Genomic DNA, 19,516 nt, shown 5'->3' with positions numbered 1-19,516 from the left:
CCAGGCAATATGTGCAAGGTAAATTATGTGACCTCAGGCTGACAAGGAATTAAAGCCATTTTAGCAAACACCACTAAATAACTCCTCTGCCTTTGCTTAAGCAGAACGGACCGGTTGCATCTTGAGTGATGAACGACTGTTTTCCTCGTAGAAAAAATAAATAAATCTGTATGTAAGTATCTTTTGGAATCTCCAGCAAAGATTTTCTCTAATGAGTAACAGATTGAAACACAACCTTTCCTTTCACTTGCACTGTACCATCAGATTGCTTTAAAAAAAAGATGGTTTCTGTCTATGCAGGCAAGGATGGTTCATGTGGAGAAATCCAACCTAAGAAGTCACCATGAAACTTGGGAGAATTCAAGACTGTGAAGTTTTACTCGTTCCTAGGGCTGCACTTCAGCCTGCAAGAACCACATGTGGCTTTCCGACCCGAGCAACGCAGAGGGCATGGGATGGGACAGCACCTACCTGAGCAGAGGACTCCCTTGTACCTGGCGCAGGAGAAGTCGTCGCACTCGCAGAAGGGCCCATAGATGTTCCCGAACTCGCTCTCGTAGCAGACACACTGGTTGCAGCTGCACTCCCCACGCCCGCTGCACAGGGGCTTGCCCTCCACCTCGCGGCACAGCCCTTGGTGCGTCTCCCCGCCGGCCCCCTCCTCACACTCACAGCGGGCCCCCAGGTAGCCAGCGTCGCACTCGCAGAGCCCGCAGGCATAGGTCCCATTGCCACTGCACTTGCTGCTGGCCGGCTCGGCACGGCCTGTGCACCCGCAGAGGCAGTTGTAGGTCACGGCCACCTCCAGCGTGTCTCTGAAGCCGGCTGGTTTGATGGTGAAGACATGGGAGGTGTCCTCGGCCGGGCAGCTGCGGGCCTCCACAGACACCTCGAAGGAGACCTGGGGAGGAAGGGTGAGGAGGGAGTTAGAGCATGGCCTGAAACTGCCTCCTGAGGGACAGTCGACCTTCACTCCCCCATGTGGAAGAACCATCCCAAATCCACGTTTCATGTGGGCACCTGCAGCTCAGCACCTGGACAGCCCGCACCGGGGGTTTTGGCATCCTTCAGGCCCCTTTGGTTTCCCACAGGCAACCCGGTGACCCAAATGGGACAAAAAGAGGCACAAAGCAGGTGTTTCATACCCACAAACTCCACAATGGGGGGAAAAAAGCACCAACAGGGAAGTGCTGGTGCTGTCTGAGGAGAGCCTTGGCCCTGTAGCCTTTTCCTGCCAAACCCACAGCTCATGCGGGCAGCCCCAGCCCTAAGCAAAATGCTTGTTATTCTCTGGATGGCTCATTTTAAAAGACACCACAAGCAGCAGAGTGAAGTTTTAATACTTATTACGGTCACCTATTAGTGGTAATTTTCTCCATCATGGACCACTGGTTTCTGTGAGGCAGGAAGGAACCTGTTTATCCCATGAAATAACTAGGGCGAATGTCTAGCAAATAGCCAGGTTTTCATGACATCAAAAAGAAAATATTTTCTTGAAACCAAGTACTAGCACAGAGCCAGTATAGCACAAGGACCCAAGATGCCCACAAAGTCAAGGATTTAGTGCATTTTGTGGGAATCCTGACCTGCCTCACTCACAAAGCCCCAATTAGGGAACACGCTCAAATTGCAGAGGAGATCAGAAGACAAGCCCAGGGACTGGCACAACCCTGCTTTCTTCCTGGTACCTGTGCCACCAGGACCAAACCACAGCAGGTCATGGCCCGGTGCCAGTTTTGAGAAAGATTTCTCAGCAGTTTGCAGCAGATAGTTCTTGACCCCATAGATGCAATGGGGCCTGAAGCTGCTGAGCAGGAGGGGACACAGGGACACACTGCAGCAGCTCGGTTAGCTCCGTGCTCATGCCAAAGCCCAGATTAACTCTGCTGCCTCGGGAGCCCTGGCTTTGCTGGGGACACCAGGAAGGCACGTGCCTATGGTGGCACAGCTCCAAGGACTGCAATCCACTGACCTGAAATCCAGTCAAGTCAGCTAAAATTGCTGAGGTCACCTTCCTTTTTAACACTTTCCATGGCCCTTATTAGGAGGGATAAAAATTCAGCTACTGTTTATTCTTTCAAACTATTTTTATATGCCTCTGAGTGCTTAGCACTCTGGTATGTTTTTAAAGACTTTATTCTCAAATAAGGAAATTGTCTTGCTAATGAGCACACGTTCATCCTCACAAACAGCAAAGGCCAGGAAAAGGGGGCGGGATTCCCAGCCAGGCTGAGTGACACCAGTTGACAATGTGCCCTCCTGCCTTGCCCAGCAGTTCAGCTACATCTGCAAGAGGCTGTTTTTTAATTTAGATTAAAGCAGGAGAGGAGAAGAATGCGGTCCTTGCTGGTGGGAAGGGGCTGTGCTGTCCCAGAGGCTCAGCACCCATCAGCAGCGGGGACCGTGGCCTCTGGCATGTCCTCCTGTGCCATTCGTCACCACCACTGAGAACTTCCCTCCCTTCTCACTCCCACATCAACCATATTGCAACATCTCTCTAAACCACCTAAAAAAAGAAATGCTGAAAGAGCATAACATGAATATCGGGGATTAAAGACAAGCCCTTTCTTGACCATTGCACTCGGTTGCGTGATGAAGACTTTTTGACTGTAGGTGCTGGAAGCAAGACACCTGCATTCCCTCTTTCTGGACCACCAGGGGACCTTGGATTGATCTGTGCCATGCAAAGCCACTTCTGGCAGAGCCGCTTTCAGTGGGTTTCTGTATAAACGTGACATTGCTTTGAGGCTAGCACAGGAAGATGGACGCTGCGGAGCGTTACAACAGCCTGTCCAAGGGATGTGCAGAGAGGCAGACTCACCGTATCTCCTATCTTGAGATCCCCGCACTTCCTGAGCCCAGGGTAGGACAAACCATCCTGGCATGTGGCAGTGAAGCTCAAGGCAATGTCCTCGGGGCTGTCCCAGACAGTCAGTTCTACTTTCGACCGAATACTCTGGAAACACAATGGAAAAGAAAGCTGTCAGGTTACCACAGGTGGACCTTTTTCTTTTGCAGAGTGTTCTGCTTTAGTCTCTTCTCCTGTTGTTTTCAGAGCTAGGACACCTGTGTACTGATATAAAAAATAACTTGAATTGGACTGAAGAATCTGGCAATGGTTTATGCAGTCTAGGAGGGTCATGAAGACCACCATATCAGAAAGATATACATACACAAGAAAAAAAAAAAAAAAGAAGGAAATATTCTTGATCACAGGTGGACCATATGCTTCATCTCAGAGCTGAAGGTCAGAAGCTGATGTGCACATCTGCACCTCGTCCGTATCAAAGACTGCTGGAGGAGTACAAAGCCCAGTTCTCCGCTGGTATCCATCCTGTGATGCCTTTCGTACTGCATAAAGGCAGCATAAAATTTCTTTGAGACTGAACCTGCAACTGTGTCCTACTTTTTGATTTGACACGACTTGTCGGAAAAACGTATTTTCCCTTTTAAGAGAAAATACCAGACAAAAAGTACCCTTTCAGATATGTCAGTAACAAACACCAGGTTTTCCACAGGAAAAAAGAATAAATGAAAAAATCTCTGTGAAACATTTCAAAGTAAAAAGCGGTTTTCATCACTGAGGTTTTGGTATCCTCCTATTCCCTTTTGTTCTGCTTCTCATCTCTCCATCCTGCTACACAACCCAGACTTTTAAAGTCAAAACAAAACAAAGGGAAAACTCTGTTTATAAGTATTAATGTGAAATGAGGTTGTTTTGCTTAATTCTTCCAATGGCTGGAACCGCTTTTTTTGTGAGTGGTGTCCAAAAAAGACAGAGGCTTTCAAAATGGAGATTTTTGTATAACCACATTCATTTTCCAAAGCTAGCTCGTGACTCCATCCCTCTGCCCCTTGTCTCTCCCCTCACTGAAGTGGCCAGATAAAGGAGAAGTGCTAATTTAAAACTCTCACCAGTCAGTGTGTTAGCAAAGCCGGGGTCCATGTGCTAGCCAAGAGCTACCACTTTTGAAAAAGGACAGGAAATACATGACTTTTGACCAGTGTGTCATAACACTGAACATAGTGCATGTGCATCTGCTGCTCTGCCCCAAATTATCACAGCACAACACACTGTCACACAGACGTGCTCTCTTCTTCCTGTCCTGAGCCAAACTCACCAGCCTCCTGCAGCCTAAAAGGGCGATTAATTACCATGATGGAAAGATGCTGGCTTATCCCTTTGTCAAGCCCAAGTCTGTTAGAAGGACCGTGGAAGCTGCAGAGGTGCACAAGGCGGTAACACATTTCACTGACCACACTGCTCACAGTTTTCCAGAGAAGGCAGGACACCAGGCCTGACCTCACCTGGGTCATTCTTATGTTCTCACACAGGCACCAAGATTTCTTATTAGCCTGAGAGGGTAATGCCATTAGCCTAATTGTAATGCCATTATTATTAGCCACTTTGCACCGTCACGCAGCAGTACCTCCTCACAGCACTGCTGTCACTACCACAGGGATTTTGCTGCTGTGCTGTTTGGTGGTCTCAAGCCTGCTACACCTTCAGGGATGAGCAGAGGACCCTGTGGAGACCTAGAGGAAAGACTTGGCCCTGAGATGGAGCAACTCCTCCATCTGAAATAAAGCTGTCATAGTACAGGGAAAATTCAAAGGATGGAGCTCTTCAGAGTAAAAACAAAGGGATCCTGGACCCACAGCTGCTCCAGGGACAGATGATGTGAAGGCCACCCGCCATGGGAAACCCGTTGTGTTGTAATGAGAAACATGCCTGAGACCTGCTGGGGCTGGCTTTAGGAAAGCCGTTGTAAAAGAAGTGTCCTGTTCACTCCCTTTGGGCCAAATCCAGCCGGGAGTCTGTGCCAAAACCCTGCCAGCACCACGCCAGCCAGGCAGTGGCACAGCCTGCATGGCTCCCCAGGGCATCTCCACCTTGCAGGTGTGCTGAGATTCTGCGGAAGCAGGAAGGGTTTTTGTCAGGGCGGACAGAAAAGCCATCCTGTTCTCTTTTGTTTCATGCCCCCAGGACAGGAGAGCGCTGACAGCAGGTACACTGCAGTGGGGTTGTCACACCTGGCAGGGAGGAAAAAGTGAGGCAGGAAATGAAGAGATGGGGAAGAGGGATCTCAGGAGCAACATAATGGCTCATGAGGCAGGAGGACCAACCCAAGGATGGACTAACCTGAGCTGGAGCTGCATCATGTCCCTGGGAGGCCAGTGGGCATCAAATTGCAAAGAAATAATCAATTTTATCTAGTGGCAGGGTGGTCTGTGAGAACTGCTTCAAACCAGGTTGAACTTATAGTGCTATCCTGCACGAGAGACGTGGGGCCAAACCTCTACTGTGCTCCCACTCCACCTCAAGCAGCTCACGCAGGGAGGACCCACAAAGTGCTCCACAGCCACACCAGCAGGGCCTCGAGCAGCCATCAGCCCAAGAACCGGCGTCATCCCAAGCAGGGTGAGCTGTTCCCCTCCCTCCCCAGTGTGGGTGCAACCACGCCAGCAGTGACCCACTGCGGAGGGGACCCAGGCATGGAGAGAGCCAAGCCTGGGTGGAGCACCCGAGGCAGAGCCGAGCTAGCTCAGCTCTTGGCGCTTCCCACCCCAGCAGCTGTGATGTTAAAAGGCACTTACGTTGTAGGCCTTAACTATCAGCTCGATGATATTCTTGGAGTCCTTGTGCAAAATCTCCACCGTGGTCCCAGGAATCAAGGCGGTGAAGTTCTTGAAAAGACAAGGAGCAGGAAAAAAAACGTGCTGCGACATGCCACAAAAGCCAAGCTTCCCCAGGAGCGGGCGGGGAGGATGAGCTCAGCCCCCAGCCCCGCGGGGCAGCAGCAGAACTGCCACCGCCTCGCTGCTCGCTTGGCTTTGCTGGCTCAGCTCAGAAGCATCCAGAGCTTCCCGAAAGCCTGATCCCCTCCCTGAACCCCTTCATCCTCACGAGTTTGTTCCACACTCCTGAAGAGGGGTGACCCCCGCGGGGCAGCCCCAGGAAAGCCCCCCCTGCCAGTGGAGGTGGCAAGGGAGCTCAAACCAGGGCTGTGGTGCTGGGCTCCGTGATGGAAAAACACAGCTGGGCAGCAGCCGTGCGCTGCATTAGGTAATGGGATTGAGTCACAGCAGAATGGGTTGAACAGGTTTCTGCTCCCTTGTCTGCTGCACGGCTGGCAGCCCTCCTAAAGTCAAGATTAGGCTAGGGTCTATTTTAGGTACACACACGCTCACTGACATATAGGTCTGTTTATTCTAAGCAGCTTTAGTGCTTTTCTCTGAATGACCGTGCTCAGGGTGCTCGCAGGGAGAGGGGATGGCTGCACCGAGCCGCTGTGCCCTGAAGGGCTGCCCCCGTCACGGCCCTGCTGAAGGGGAGATGCTCTCAAGGGGCATCGAAAGCCCTGCCCAGCCCAAGCAGCACTTACCTTGTACAGGACATAATGACTTTTTGTAACAGCGAAAATCAGGTGGATGTTGTTTTCAGCCAGTTTCTCCCCAAGAAGCGCCAGGGAAGGATAATCCTAGGGGCAAAAAAAAAAAAATAAATCCAAAAAGACTGATGGGTAGCCCAGAAACAAAGGTTCATTTCACTGTTCTCCTCCCAACAGCAAGATTTGTTACAGAAATGTGGTATTTCACTGCAGCACGAAGTCCCTGATGTACCACTACAACTGAAACAGCAGAAACATTCCAGCAATTCTGTCACCCCTTAAATATTTTCTGCTGCACCTATCACTACAAAACATCATGACCTACAGCAACACCTGAAACAGTGAATTGTTTTCTCTTCTCTTTCTATTTTGCCATCAGCCAGTGTATATGTGTAATAACCTGGCTGCAACCTCCGGGAATGCAAGATGAGACCATTATCTAGAACTGCACTAAGCATTAGAAAGAATTAAAAAAAAAAAAAAAAGAAAGAAAAAAGCAGGGTGGCTGGTGCCCAGAGCACCAAGGGGCCTGCTGACACCCCGAGGTCTCCAGCACCTGCCCCCCACAGCCCCTGTCCCCTCTCACCAGCTGGCTGGAGGCGCTGTACTCATTGGCCTCGTTCAGGTGGCACTGACCATCGTGTGGCTGCACCAGCCCCCCCAGCTTCCCATCCAGGGCAATGTGGGGCACATCATCCGTCGTGAAGACCAGCAGGTGAGATGCTTCCTTCCGCCAGCCGATCTTCTCCTGGGGGGGAACAAAACCCATCAGACAGACAGCTCCCCGGCAGGCTGTGCACCCATCCATCCATCAGAGCCCCTGTTACCACCAACTAGAAGAGCACCACATGTCTGTGCACCCATCCCTGGCGAGGAAACAAGCTGCTGGGGCCCTTCTGGCACTCCCCAGCATCGCCTTCCAACGCACTTACTTAAAAAGGCATGAGGAGGTACAGCGACTGTCCACCAGACCTTCTCTGCCCCGATCCAAGAATAAGAATTTCAGCTGCTTTTACGGCCAAAGGAGACCTGCCAAATTCCTCCATGCGCATTTAATCTGACCTTGTTTCCCCAGCTTGGTGGTATGGCCGTGCTGCTGCGCGCAGCATGAGGCAGCAACGAGAGCTGCTGCATCCTTGGTGAGTGCTTTCCTTACAGCCCGCTCAGAAAAGGATTCCTGAGCTGCAACACTTGAAGCAAGGTCCCTGCCTGTGCAACAGACGTCTCTACCACCTTTGCATGGACAGATCTGCAGGGCTTTTGTGAGGAGAGATGTAAGAGTTAAGGATAATTACCCGCAGATGCTCAGGGCACAGAGCCAGCAGCATCCAGAAGCAACCCACACATCAATATACCCAACTCCTCCATATTTCACTGCTCAGCTTACTTAGCAAAATCTGAAAGCTACCTTGTTCTACATTAATTAATATGTCAGCCAACAAACTACTGCAGTCTGTTTGCAGGCACTTCTTATGGACACCACTGGTAGGGTCACGGCAAGCATGCTGAAGGATGGTAATCATGATTGCCACCACAATTTTCGCTTGCAGATGTGAGTCAGAGCCCAAAGTCTGCTGATCTTTCCAATAAATACAACTCGTACTCTGGGACAACTATTCCAGACTTTATTTCTTTTTCTTCCCTAATGCAAAAAGTATTTTTTTGTTAATGGCATTTTAGAGAGCCATGCAATTCAAGTATGGCCACAGGAAGAAATCTTTGTCAAAACACATCTGTCCTGCACCAGCACTTTACCGCCCAGGTCATTACACTACGAGGACTGTTGGGGTCTGGGAAGCAGGAGCCATTCGACTGAAGTGACTCCACTGGATAAAGGGCAAGGCTCTTAGTGCCAAAATGTGGTTTCTTACAAACTGAACCCAAAAGTGATTATGACTGACAATGCAAAAAGCAGCTCTTGGTCTACCCGGCCACCAGACAGTTGCCCACCCAGCGGTCCATCCAACTCACTTTTCTTTGGGTATCCAGAGTTGGTTTCTGTTAAGGATTGAGATGATAACTTGAGTTCGACTCGCTGAGAAATGTGTTATGCACAAAGAAAACAAGCTCAACAGTTACAAGGTCACTTAGGGAATGATGCTTCTGCTTATCTGCCTGCTAGCACCACCTTCACATCAAAGGCTGAGCATCCTTTCAGGCAAACTATCCCCTATTCTTGTACTTAAGCCAAACACACAGAAACGCTGAAAAAAAATCAGGGCAGGACACCTCAGCTGGGGCACCTGACCCAGTGCCAAAGCTGCCTGGCAGGCTGGGTACAGCACTTTGAGCCAACACAGTGAACACCAAAGTGCTGCAACAATGGCATGGCTGCTAGAGACCACCAGGGAAAAATCCCTCATTTTTCTTGGGGAAAAATCACCCCAAGAGGGCAACGTGCAACGCCACACACCGAGCAGCCACAGCACTTCACACCGCCTCTGCCAGCAGCTTCCACCTCCGATCACACAGCACTCTGCTCTGCCTAAAACAAATAACCAAAGGGGTTTTAATTTATTTTTACTGGACAGCAAGTTTTGAACAGACATCTGCATTGACACCGGCCTCGTTTTTGATCCCCGTGGGATAGAAAGCATTTTAAACCAAGGTGGGACCTGACCCAAGGCAGAGTGAAGGGGAAAGACGTGTCTCCACATGGCTGGCATGGACGGATCCTGCCCCCAATCCCACGACCAAATGGAGCTGCCCCCTTTCCCCAGACAACCACCTCTTTGCTCCCAACAGCCTGCCACCAGGGTTAAAACCACCACAGCTGGCGCACCCTTCAAATCCTATCAAAAAGGCTGCAACAATTCCTATCAGCATTTCCAAGCCTGAAGTAAGTATCTAAATTTATGCTTTGGCCTCTGAATAAAAAGAGCTCAATTGCCAAGGCACTGACTGCCAGGAGATCCCCCTGGACTCATCCGTATGCATAAAACTCCACTCATTTCTTAGGTGCGGGCCTTCTTGGAAGAAAGAAACTGACACGTGCATGACAAGAAAGCCTTGGAGGTTAAAAGCCAAAGCATCCATTCTCCAAAGCCTCCTTAGCCCTGCACAGCTCTGAAAGGCACCTCAGTGTCTCCCAGATGTCTTGGCCATCTCCATGCACCAGTGTCTAGCAAACACTCACCAAAAGTATTTCAAAAGGCACAGTTTTATAAAACAGACTTATCTCCTCGCTGCAGTTTAGTGTGTGTGACCCGAAACTTAAACACACCACCAAGCTATATGATGTTTGCACTTACAGAATGGCAGAAGACCAGAATACTGCAAATGGAAAATATAATTACAGAAAGTTGATTAATATTCCTGGCTAACCATTTTCGCATCAGTATAAAGGCTTATTGTCTCTGGCTCTCTCATTGCCTCCAGAATAACACTTACCATATCTTCATCTTTCAGAGAGGAGCCAAGCGCTGGGCCTGGTTATTAGCCTGTATTAGCTGTACAAACTCTCCCCACTCCTGGGTTTAAAACACAGGCCAAAAAAATGACTTGAACGTTACAGAGCTCTTAGGACAGCTCATGCAGAAGAAATGCCTGATATGAACTGCAGCACAAAACCACCTAGTCAGCAGACGAGGTATGGTTTCTCCTACCTCTCTGCGTGAAGGGGAGGAGAATAGGCATTTGGACACCGTGGCTTGGAAACAGCCAGGTTCCTCCATTGGCTCTCCTGGGATGTCCCCCGTGACACCACAAACTGCTGTTGACCACAACATATTTCACTGCCAACGTGTGGCCACAGGTGGAGCTGGGGCATCTCTCGGCTGCTGCAAGGGAAAGGAAGCTCCTACTTGGGCTGCAGGGCTTAGGGAGTGTTTCTACACCATAAGGAAATGCTATCCCATTTCTGCAATAAGAAAAATGTGCTGGAGAGAACCGTGAAGAACCACACAATGGGCAGCACAGCAGTCACTGCCCTGAGACATCTCTGCTGTGTCCATCAGTGCCACCCAGCAGGGACACGAAGAGCTCTGTGCCTGGAGGAGGCCTGGGAGCAGCGCTGTCGTGGTGCCAGCAACAGCATCTGTGCCAGGCTGGGAGCAGAAAGACGGCTGCTCAGAGGCGCCAGATCCAACAGGGCAGGCTCAGTCCTGCCGGGAGCATGAAGCGTGCATGAAACCAGCCCGCAAGAAGGAAACTCTGCTTTACCACTCAACCTGGTTGCGCAAACCTGCATCAACCGCTCCTGCAGGTGATGCTTATCTCCTGGCTCCCAAAATCTAGACCTATGATTAAATGAGACCTACCAACAGGACTGCACAAGGCTGGAGCACACAGAAACCAAACCGTATGTCAAAGGTAAAAAGCTGGCACTGGAGAGCAGGGCAGCCCAACCACACTGCGCTGGGGAGCAGCATTGCATTTTCATCCCCAGCTCACAAAGGGACATGGAGCAACCCACCTACTTGCTCCATGACAGTTCTGAGCAATTCTCTCCCAAACCTCATGGTGAGGAGAGTGACAGCACAGCAAACCCAGACAGCCACTGCAGGGAGAGGGCTTGTGCCTTGTGGGAGGGTGACAGGGGAGGAAATGCATTCCTCCTTGCTGTGGTGGGAGAAAGAGCACAAAGAGGACCCTAAGCTGGAGAGCAACCCCCACTGCACAAGCCCTCAGCACCTGGAGATGCTGCCACCTGAATCTCCATTCGCAAAAGGTTCATTTTACACCTTCAAACTGGAGAAGGTATTAAATGGTTTCTTTGCCTGTTCATGCACAAAAGCACATAAAAACAATAGCTTCTTTTCAATGCATTCTTGTTGGTTTCTGCAAAAAGAAATTAGTGGTTCCTTCCAAGAAACCATACACCAAAGCCTCACCAGGGTTCAAAAACACAGCTGAACAGCTCCTCCTGTTCTGCTTTGTGTTAAAACCCCAGCAACCAGCGTGACTCACCTTGCACACTGCAGCTTGCAAAATCGCATCGAAGCCGCCCTCCGGAGCATCCCTGTTCCGGGACACCTTCTGCTTCTGAACTTCTTCATTAAAACGGTCGACTTTATCCGTCAGAGACAAGAGGTGGCGGAAGCCAAAGGACGGGACGCAGCTTGGGAATAGCTTGTAGCTGCAAGAGAAGCAGAGGGGAGTGGTTAGTTAGCATGAACCCTAGCAGGAGCCAGGAGCTGCAGGAGGCAGCAGCTCGAAGAGGTTGGTATCCAAACTTTTGTCCAGAGGGTTGAAATGCTTTCATGAGGTTTTGTGTTCTGGATGCTTTGATTTCTGGCCAGTTATCTACAAACAGTAGAGTCTGCCTTTCTGTCCCACCCCACCCAGAAGGTGCTTTGAGCAGCTGAAGTTTCCAGATACCTCATCCAGACCAAAAGTTTCTCTCCACAGAAGGTTTGAGCAGAGACACCAGCACTGGACACTGGACCTGCCTGCCTGGGCCCAAAGGTGCAGGGAGGAGGATGGGGACCCCTGGACCATAGGCAAAAACCACCCACCGCAGCTTTTTCCAGATGCAAACAGGTCACTGGACAAGGACTGCTTTGACACTAGAAGTATCCGAAAACAAAACAAAACCTCTCAACCCATCTCACAGCCAAATCAGCAAGCCACCTGGCAGCAGTGACAGCCCGCATGCAGCGCTGCGAGGGGGAGGCAGATGGTGACAGGAAGGGAGCACCCGCCAGGAGGGCTGCCTTTGGCAATCACACCTAAGTGGCTTCCCAAGAACAGCCTTGCTTAATGTAACCCATAGACAGAAAAGCAATCAGCTGGGTAAAACCAAAAAGCCATAAGGACAGCCTGATCACAAGGGCAGAAGGTGAGGTGACAGCTCTGGACTGCCTTGGTGAAAGCAGCTCCAGGTGATCCACAGAATCACAGAGTGGTTTGGGTTGGCAGCGACATTAAAGCCCACCCTGTTCCAAGCCCCTTGCCATGAGCATGGACACCTCCCACCACCAGACCAGGGTGCACAAAGCCCCATCCAGCCTGGCCTTGAACACATCCAGGGATGGGGCACCCACAGCTTGTGAACATCACCAACAGCCCCATCCTCTCCTCTGCCAGCACTGCCTCCCCCTCCTGCATGTCTTACCCCATCTCACTCCACAAAAGGCCTGTTGCTTTAAATCACACGTAAGCCAAAGTTCCTGAGAAGATTTTGTAGCCTGAAGCAAAACCCCGTCCCCCCAACACGAGTGGCTGATGGAGATGAGGATGATGGAGATGACTGAGTGCATCCTTGAGGCCAAATTTCAGAGGGAGAAGACCTGTGAAGAGCACAGACATGGTGCTGTGGTGGCACAGAACAAGAGCAGCCACATGCTTTTGTGGGAAGCAAGAGCATGTCCATGGGGTGGGAACAGCTCACGCAGAGCCACTCCTCCATGCCCGGCCATGCTTTTCAGCCAGGTGGTTTCCATTACAGCAGCATCCCAAAGTTAGGCACACAGGGGACAGAGAATGGAAAATACTGTGTAACCTGAATGCTCAGAGCAAGAAGTGTTTGAAGAAAAAGGGACAGACGTAAGTATTCCTCCACCGGCCAGGGCTTTCATCTGGGCACTGAAAAACTTTATGTGCTCCACACTTGGAAACTGAATCTATTCCAGCAGAACAAGCTCTGTATTTCCCTCTGACTTACCTAACTTCATCACACTATAAACATGTGCAAGGCCACCAAAGGGAAAGGAGTTCCAGTTTTGTGGCTAGGCTTCATGGCCAAAGCACAAGCTTTTAGCACTGAAGTAGATCCATTTGACTTTCCTCTTTGGGAAGAACTGATGAAAAAAGAATATGGGTAATTTTGTCTGGTCAATGGTCAACGTGTGATGAGATGCCAAATGTTTGGTCAATGCCAAAAGATGGCAAGAAACTTCATAGCTGATGACAGCTCTCTTTAATCTGCCTCTCATATGGCAAACTTAGAGCATGCTTGCTCACAGAGCTTGGCAACTGTCTGTGATGTGACTTTACAATTTAAGTATCCAAGAATGGCTCCAACAAAAGGGCTAACCACACTGCCCTTACCCAACTAACCAGAAGCCCAAAGAGGGATAAGAGGGATGAGGTTAAGGGGCAGGACAGGGAACACAAAGGTAAGAGTCATTTATTGCTGTATCCGCCCTCTTTTGCCAACATCCCAGCCCATCTGAGCCTGGACACCCTCCACTTCAGCCCATTTGATTCTGACACAATCCCTAATACAATGGACTTGATCCCAAATTCCATCTGTTAAAAGGCAAACAAAAAGACACTAGCAAATACACTAATAAGAAAAAAAAAAAAAAAAAAAAAAAGAGGAAGGCTCTGATAACATTGCACAGCAAATCGCATCATTTGTGTCTTTCGCAACTGCCAGTTTGCTTTCCTCCCACAGCAATAAAGATGAAGAAAACTGCCTGAAATTTTTACAACACTTTACAAGTACTCATTAATCAGTCCCACAGGCCCTTCCAGATCTCACTTCCCTCAAACACTTCTGTTGGGAAAGACTCACACCGCCTTGGTTTCCTTATCTGTAAAATGGAGAAGAGCTTAATTGATCTACCCAAGGCCAAACTATGACTCAGAGCTAGGATCAGAAAGCAGGAATTTCTGGCTCTTGCTTCTTTTCCTTAAAGCCTGTAAAAATGCTTGCAATGTCTGCATCCTCTTCAGGTACTTAAAAATAGCATTAGGCTCCTGGTACAATAGTTTCATGTGTCTAGATGTAGGTATCCTTCAACAGCCACTGCAAAATTGGAAACTGCCCTATTTTGAATGGCTCTGGAGCATCGTGCATTCCCAAAAACTGGGGCATAAATGGGGTTCACTATCTAAGGCCAGAAATGCAAGAAAAGACCCTGCAACCACCGTCTGTGCAGACTCTGGAGAACACCTACCACTTACCCAATGCAGGGATTGTTTTGGTATCTTGGTGCCGTGTAGGAGAAAGGAGAAATGTTTTTGTCCACGAAAGAGCCAAACCCCAGGCGGAAATTGCTAGTGAGCTTTCGCATCTCTTCAGCCAGCTTGGTCCCCAGATTGCGAATATTGTCTAGGTCGTCGTTCATGGACAGGGAGAGGTCCATCAGGTAGTAGAGGTCCACAGGATAGTCCTCCACTTGCCGGACCTGAACTCGGAAGGAGGTCTGGTCACCTGCACACATATAAGAGTTGAGAGCGGTGAAAAGCACTGCCAGAGAACCCCTAGCACACACAAAATCCAGACTGTTGCCTTTTGTTTTTTTCCCATGCAGAGCAGACAGATCTCTTGGAAAAGAAGAGGGCAAGGGGAACAAGCCTGTTCAAATCTGATCCTCAGGAGACGAACAGAAAAGCAGGACATGCTTTGAGGTTTTAAGCTATGTATTGTACCAGCTGGCAAGATAAAAACACTTATCCATCAAGTGCATGTCTCCATTTAGCTTTGGAGATATGAGAAAGGGTCTTTCCATCTCAGCTGAGAGAATGTCTACAGATACACACATGAAAATGTTGCTGTCCCAAACTGGTCAGAACCCATGGGCATTTTCCTAGAAAACTGGAAAGAAAAGTAAGCAGAGTGAACCTCAAGTGTGATGCGTCATGGAAGAGGGATTCTTCACGCTCTTGTTTGGGTACATCCTCGAATGAAACCAGACCAGTCACATAAGCCCTGGACAAGAGAGAAAGGAGGTGGAGCAGGAGAAGGAAGTGGGTCAGGAGAAAACAGCTGGTGTGAGATGAATGCAAGACGTTCTCCGAGCTGTGCAGAGAAGTCGAGTCAAAGCAGACACAGAAGAAACACCTTTCAGAAGGAAATTTCTCCAGAAAAAAAGTCTTGCCACCATCACCCCGGAGAAAGTATGGCAAAAGGGAAGCGAACTGGAAAAAGAAGGTTGTTGCAATCACATGGGGAAGTACCAAAACAGAGATGAAGCTTTCTGAAGTGATGAACACAAGGGAAGGAGCTGACAGGACGGAGTCAGGCTGTGGACATGTGAAAAAGAGCTGAGGAAAGCTTTTCCCCTGACCTTCTCCAACTGCTTCCCTTTTGCAAAGCTGCCCTCAGCTGAAATGCTCTCCAGAAGGGTGTCCAGGAGCAGAGGCCATGCTGGCAGAAAGCCACATGTTGAAAACGGGTGAACTGGCATCAAAACAAACTCATGTTCAAGCCAGACAGACCTCAGTGGAGCCAGAAGGGACATGGCAAACATTTGCCTTACACTTTGCCAATAGCTGAGAGAGGGGACAAAATGAGACCCCCAGATGCATGCACTCGAGCCATGGGAAAGCCCACATCTCCAGCTGCCAGCTCAGCATCTTTTCCAGCTCAATGGCTCCTCCGGGACTCAGACCACCTCCAGACCAAAGCTCCCCCTCCTTCCCACCTCTCCCAGCCCTTCCTGGCCACGGCTGAACTTTGGGCACCAGCAGGTTCTGCAAAAATCTCTTTGCTCCCTCCCTCTTCCCCAGAAATCAAATGCACATTTTTTATTATCGTGAAAACATTTCCCTAAAAGTTTTATTGTTCTCCTCATTGTTCGCAGCAGCACAGCTGCTCCCACTTACTCCCAGCCCATGAGCAGGCAGCAGCAGCATCCCCAAACCACCGCGCCGGAGAAACGAGGCAGGAGGGGCTCTGCAGCCCCGTGCAGAGCTGGAATATCCCAGTCCTGCAAGCCCCATGCCACCCCCAACTCCAGGATCTTCTTCGCAGCCCCTCTTACTCCCACCCAGCTATCTCAGCTCTTCTCTCTTTCTCTTCTCTTTATCTCTCTCCTTCAATTCAGTGCTGCAAGACAGTCTTTCACTCCAGGAATATCCACTCCTATGCCTATTTCTTTTTCATTCCTACATATTTTTCACCACTGTAATACTCAGCCCTTTGAGAAAAAGAGGACGTGTCCTTTGCACATGCTGCCTCAGACACTACGGTTTCCAAACTGCCCTTCTTCCAGAGCAGGCCCTAAGATGGGAATTGCTGTGCTGGAAAGAGCACTTGGGATGCTCTAATGAACCTTCTCTTAACAGTTATGAATTTATTAGTCCATGAAAAGGCACCAAAAATAACAGGATTCCAGGCCTGGTTCTCTTTTCATTCCTAACTGTACAAATTGATTATCTCACAGAAAATATTGCTAATGTATGCAGATGTCAGTACAAAAGCATTTATTATTCTCTGTGCACGGTATTACTCTCATAGTTTAGGGATAATCCAGCCCTCTCACTCCCCGCATACCATCACCACCATCCTCTCCTTAGAGCTTTTACTGAGAAGTTTTTAAGTCAAAAATGAATAAAGAAATGCTTCTTGGATACAGTCACACAGAGGCAGTAAAAACAAATGGAAAAGCTGCTTTCAGCTAATTTAAGAATGCAAACTCAACAATCATGATTACCCACGAAAACCTCTTGCTTCTGCTTGCTGAGGCTCCAGGCTTAATGGACAGCACAACATGAACCTATTCATTGTTTTAAATTCCTTTTACACTATTCATGTTTTTCAAAACCAGGACGCTCTGCCTTATAGCTGGACCCAAGGTTAAAAAGCAATGCTATAAAAACTAAATGCTTGATCTGAAAGCTGCCCCAGAAAGACATCAGTTTAAGGCCTTTGGGAATTATCTCTGAGCACAGAGATTTGGGGATACGTCCTCAGCCACAGGATGCTTAGATCAAACTGCCTGGGTGGGACCAGCAAACAATTGACAATTTGCCCTCTTCTGCTTCTGCTTAGCAGTCTGAGAATAGAAGAGCACAATCACCACGACTGCTGTGGGAGCTCAGCCTTGAAATTCTACACTCTGCAAGCAAAAAAAAAGATTCCTGATGGAACACAAAATTGGCATTGTGCACAAAATTAAATCAACATTGTCTCCTTTTTGTCTTGGGTCCACAGACTGCAACCCTCAGGACCTGTTCTCTAGCTCAAGAGTTAATGGATAATTTAAATTGGGGATGCTAATCCAAGGGTGTGGGAAGTCATCGGCCCTGAGTAAGATGGCATGCACCTCAACATCAAAAAGACAGCAAAAATGGGAGATATTATGAAAAACGTGCAGAAATGTTTGTCCTCCCATAATGCCTCTGACGCTCTACAACAGGAGCACATGAAGCAGAGCTCATGGGCTCAGCCCCACTCAGAGCACTGCACAAGCCCTCGGAGCAATTCCTGCTGTTCTGGGCACTTTCAAAAGCACTTCCAAGCTGCTCTGGCAGAGCTGCTCACCCCAGAGCAAGTCGTGGAGCCGCAGGAGCAGCTGCCTGGCCACTGAGCCCGGGGCGGGACAGCCGAAAGCTGCTGGCACATCTCCTAACACTCCCTTGCTCCTGCAGCTGTTGGGTACCCTGGGGATGCTGTACAGCCTCAGCTTCTGCTGACCTGCCAAGCAAACCACAGCCTACTGCAACCCTCAGCATCCAGGTGAAGCAAGAGCAGTGCTGCAGCTCATCCCGTATAGGAACTTGTCAGCACATTAGGGTTTCCACCTCAAACCAGACCTGCAGGGGCTTCTCTTGCCATCCCACCAGAACCAAAATCTGCCTGGCACACCACTGTGCTGCTCTCAAGCACCTGGAAATCTCCTGAAACGAGGTCTGGCAGGCACAGCAGCTCCATCATCCAGCAAAGCAGCCCCAGGAAAGCCTCAGGGAGCTGGACCCCACGTCCCATCTCTCCCAAGCCACCGGAGCCGTGGGCGCCCGCGCCTCCGGCCATGCCGAACAGCCAGGGGCTGGGAAAGGAATGTGCTGTGGAGGCGAGATGGAGAAGCTGAGCCAGCCCTTTCCCCCAGCGATTGCCTCGAGGAACAGGAGGAATAATAACTCACTTCCGACAGGAGCAGACCTGTTTCAGAAACAAACTGAACTGCAGAAGTGCCGCTGCAGCAGAGCCACCGGTGGGTCCCTCGGTCAGGCATGCCATGGTGACTGACCTCAGGCACCTGCTTCAAAGCAACAATTCCTTAGGTTTAGGGGTCTGACCGATGACAGCAGTCCTGCTACTCAGGAAGATTTAATTAAGAGACATCGTTACTATTCATCCTACGGAACTAAAACAACAAGGCCTGCAGGAACTGGTTGGCTCTGGAAGAGCGCTGGTAGCGTGAACACCGGCTCGAGCTGCTGTTTTTCTTGGGCAAAACGTCATATTTCATCTTTCTGTTTGCTCATGAGAGCTGTCACAGAAGTGTAAGCCCTCAAAACCCACACTGATCGCTTATAATGAATCGAGCTTTTATATTTGCTCCTTCACTTTGCAATAAAGAGCTTTTTTTCCCCCTTCAGAAACAGCGGCTGCCAAATTTTTGCAAGAACTCTGAACCCACACTACAGTCTGCCCCCACCATGCAAGAGCTTTAGATAACAAGCACACTCGCGTGGCTTGCTCTAGCCCTTCACTTTTAATTTTTAATTAAAATGAAAAGATTTATGAAAATCAATGGCTATGGGGAATGAAACAGGGACATGGATACAGTCCAAGCTCTGAATCACAAGTTCAAATCTTCATCTCAGGCCTTGATCCCACGGCTCTTTTGCATACCAAAAGATTTTTTTTTTCCTTTTTCTTTTTCATAAATTTATATGAGGAGCTGTCTCAGTTTAGAGTCAGATGAAAGTTTAGAGAGTTTAGAGTCCCGGCACCTTTCCTTGCCCTGCCACGTGCCTACAGCCCCCCCATGGGTCTTGCAGCTGCTGAGACTCACCGGGACGCAGGCTCAGGGCGACCTTCTGCGGCGTGATCTGTGTGACGTCCAGGTGGGTCTGGCCAGAGCCCTTGCTGCTCAGAGGGACATCCTTCACCACGCTGCTGCTGCTGCGAGGGTTTTCGATGGCGCCTGTACAGCCGTTCGCGATGAGGTTCTGCAGGAGGTCGCACCGCGACGGGACGGACCTGGTGCTGCCAAACTCCTGCGAGGTGAAAGGTGGGCAAAAGGGAAAGAGGAGGGAGAAATATCAGCCCTGCAACTGTGTGGATGTGCTGGGGTCTGTAGCAAATGACAAGGAGCCCTCAGTGGCATTTGAGCTGGCTGTGCCTCAAAAGCAGCTTGCATTGAGCCCCGAGCCTTTCAAAGGGATCTACCAAGAAAGAAACACAGCAAGGTTTTATGCGCTGTGCTCCCAAGCCCTCAGCATTTCAGCGCCTGGCCTGTAGGTCTGCAAATGGAATTTGCTCTCAGACCACAGCAGCATAAAGA

The 19,516-nt window shown here is 49.6% G+C and overlaps 1 protein-coding gene across 1 annotated transcript in view; it reads right to left on the bottom strand.

Moving 5' to 3' along the window:
- Window positions 1–19,516, bottom strand: part of ITGB5 (integrin subunit beta 5) — a 46,300-nt gene that overhangs the window by 18,881 nt on the left and 7,903 nt on the right. Inside the window, exons 3-10 of the mRNA XM_082762964.1 lie at window positions 19,025–19,229; window positions 14,244–14,493; window positions 11,301–11,469; window positions 6,979–7,140; window positions 6,387–6,482; window positions 5,599–5,688; window positions 2,822–2,956; window positions 472–901 (exon numbers count right to left, since the gene is read on the bottom strand). Of these exons, the coding sequence (XP_082619090.1) occupies window positions 472–901; window positions 2,822–2,956; window positions 5,599–5,688; window positions 6,387–6,482; window positions 6,979–7,140; window positions 11,301–11,469; window positions 14,244–14,493; window positions 19,025–19,229 (1,537 nt within the window). The remainder of the gene's footprint in view (window positions 1–471; window positions 902–2,821; window positions 2,957–5,598; window positions 5,689–6,386; window positions 6,483–6,978; window positions 7,141–11,300; window positions 11,470–14,243; window positions 14,494–19,024; window positions 19,230–19,516) is intronic.

The sequence above is a fragment of the Aythya marila genome (assembly GCF_965140915.1).
Source record: "Aythya marila genome assembly, chromosome: 6".
Lineage (NCBI taxonomy): Eukaryota > Metazoa > Chordata > Aves > Anseriformes > Anatidae > Aythya > Aythya marila.
This window is presented reverse-complemented; position numbering and strand designations above follow the sequence as displayed.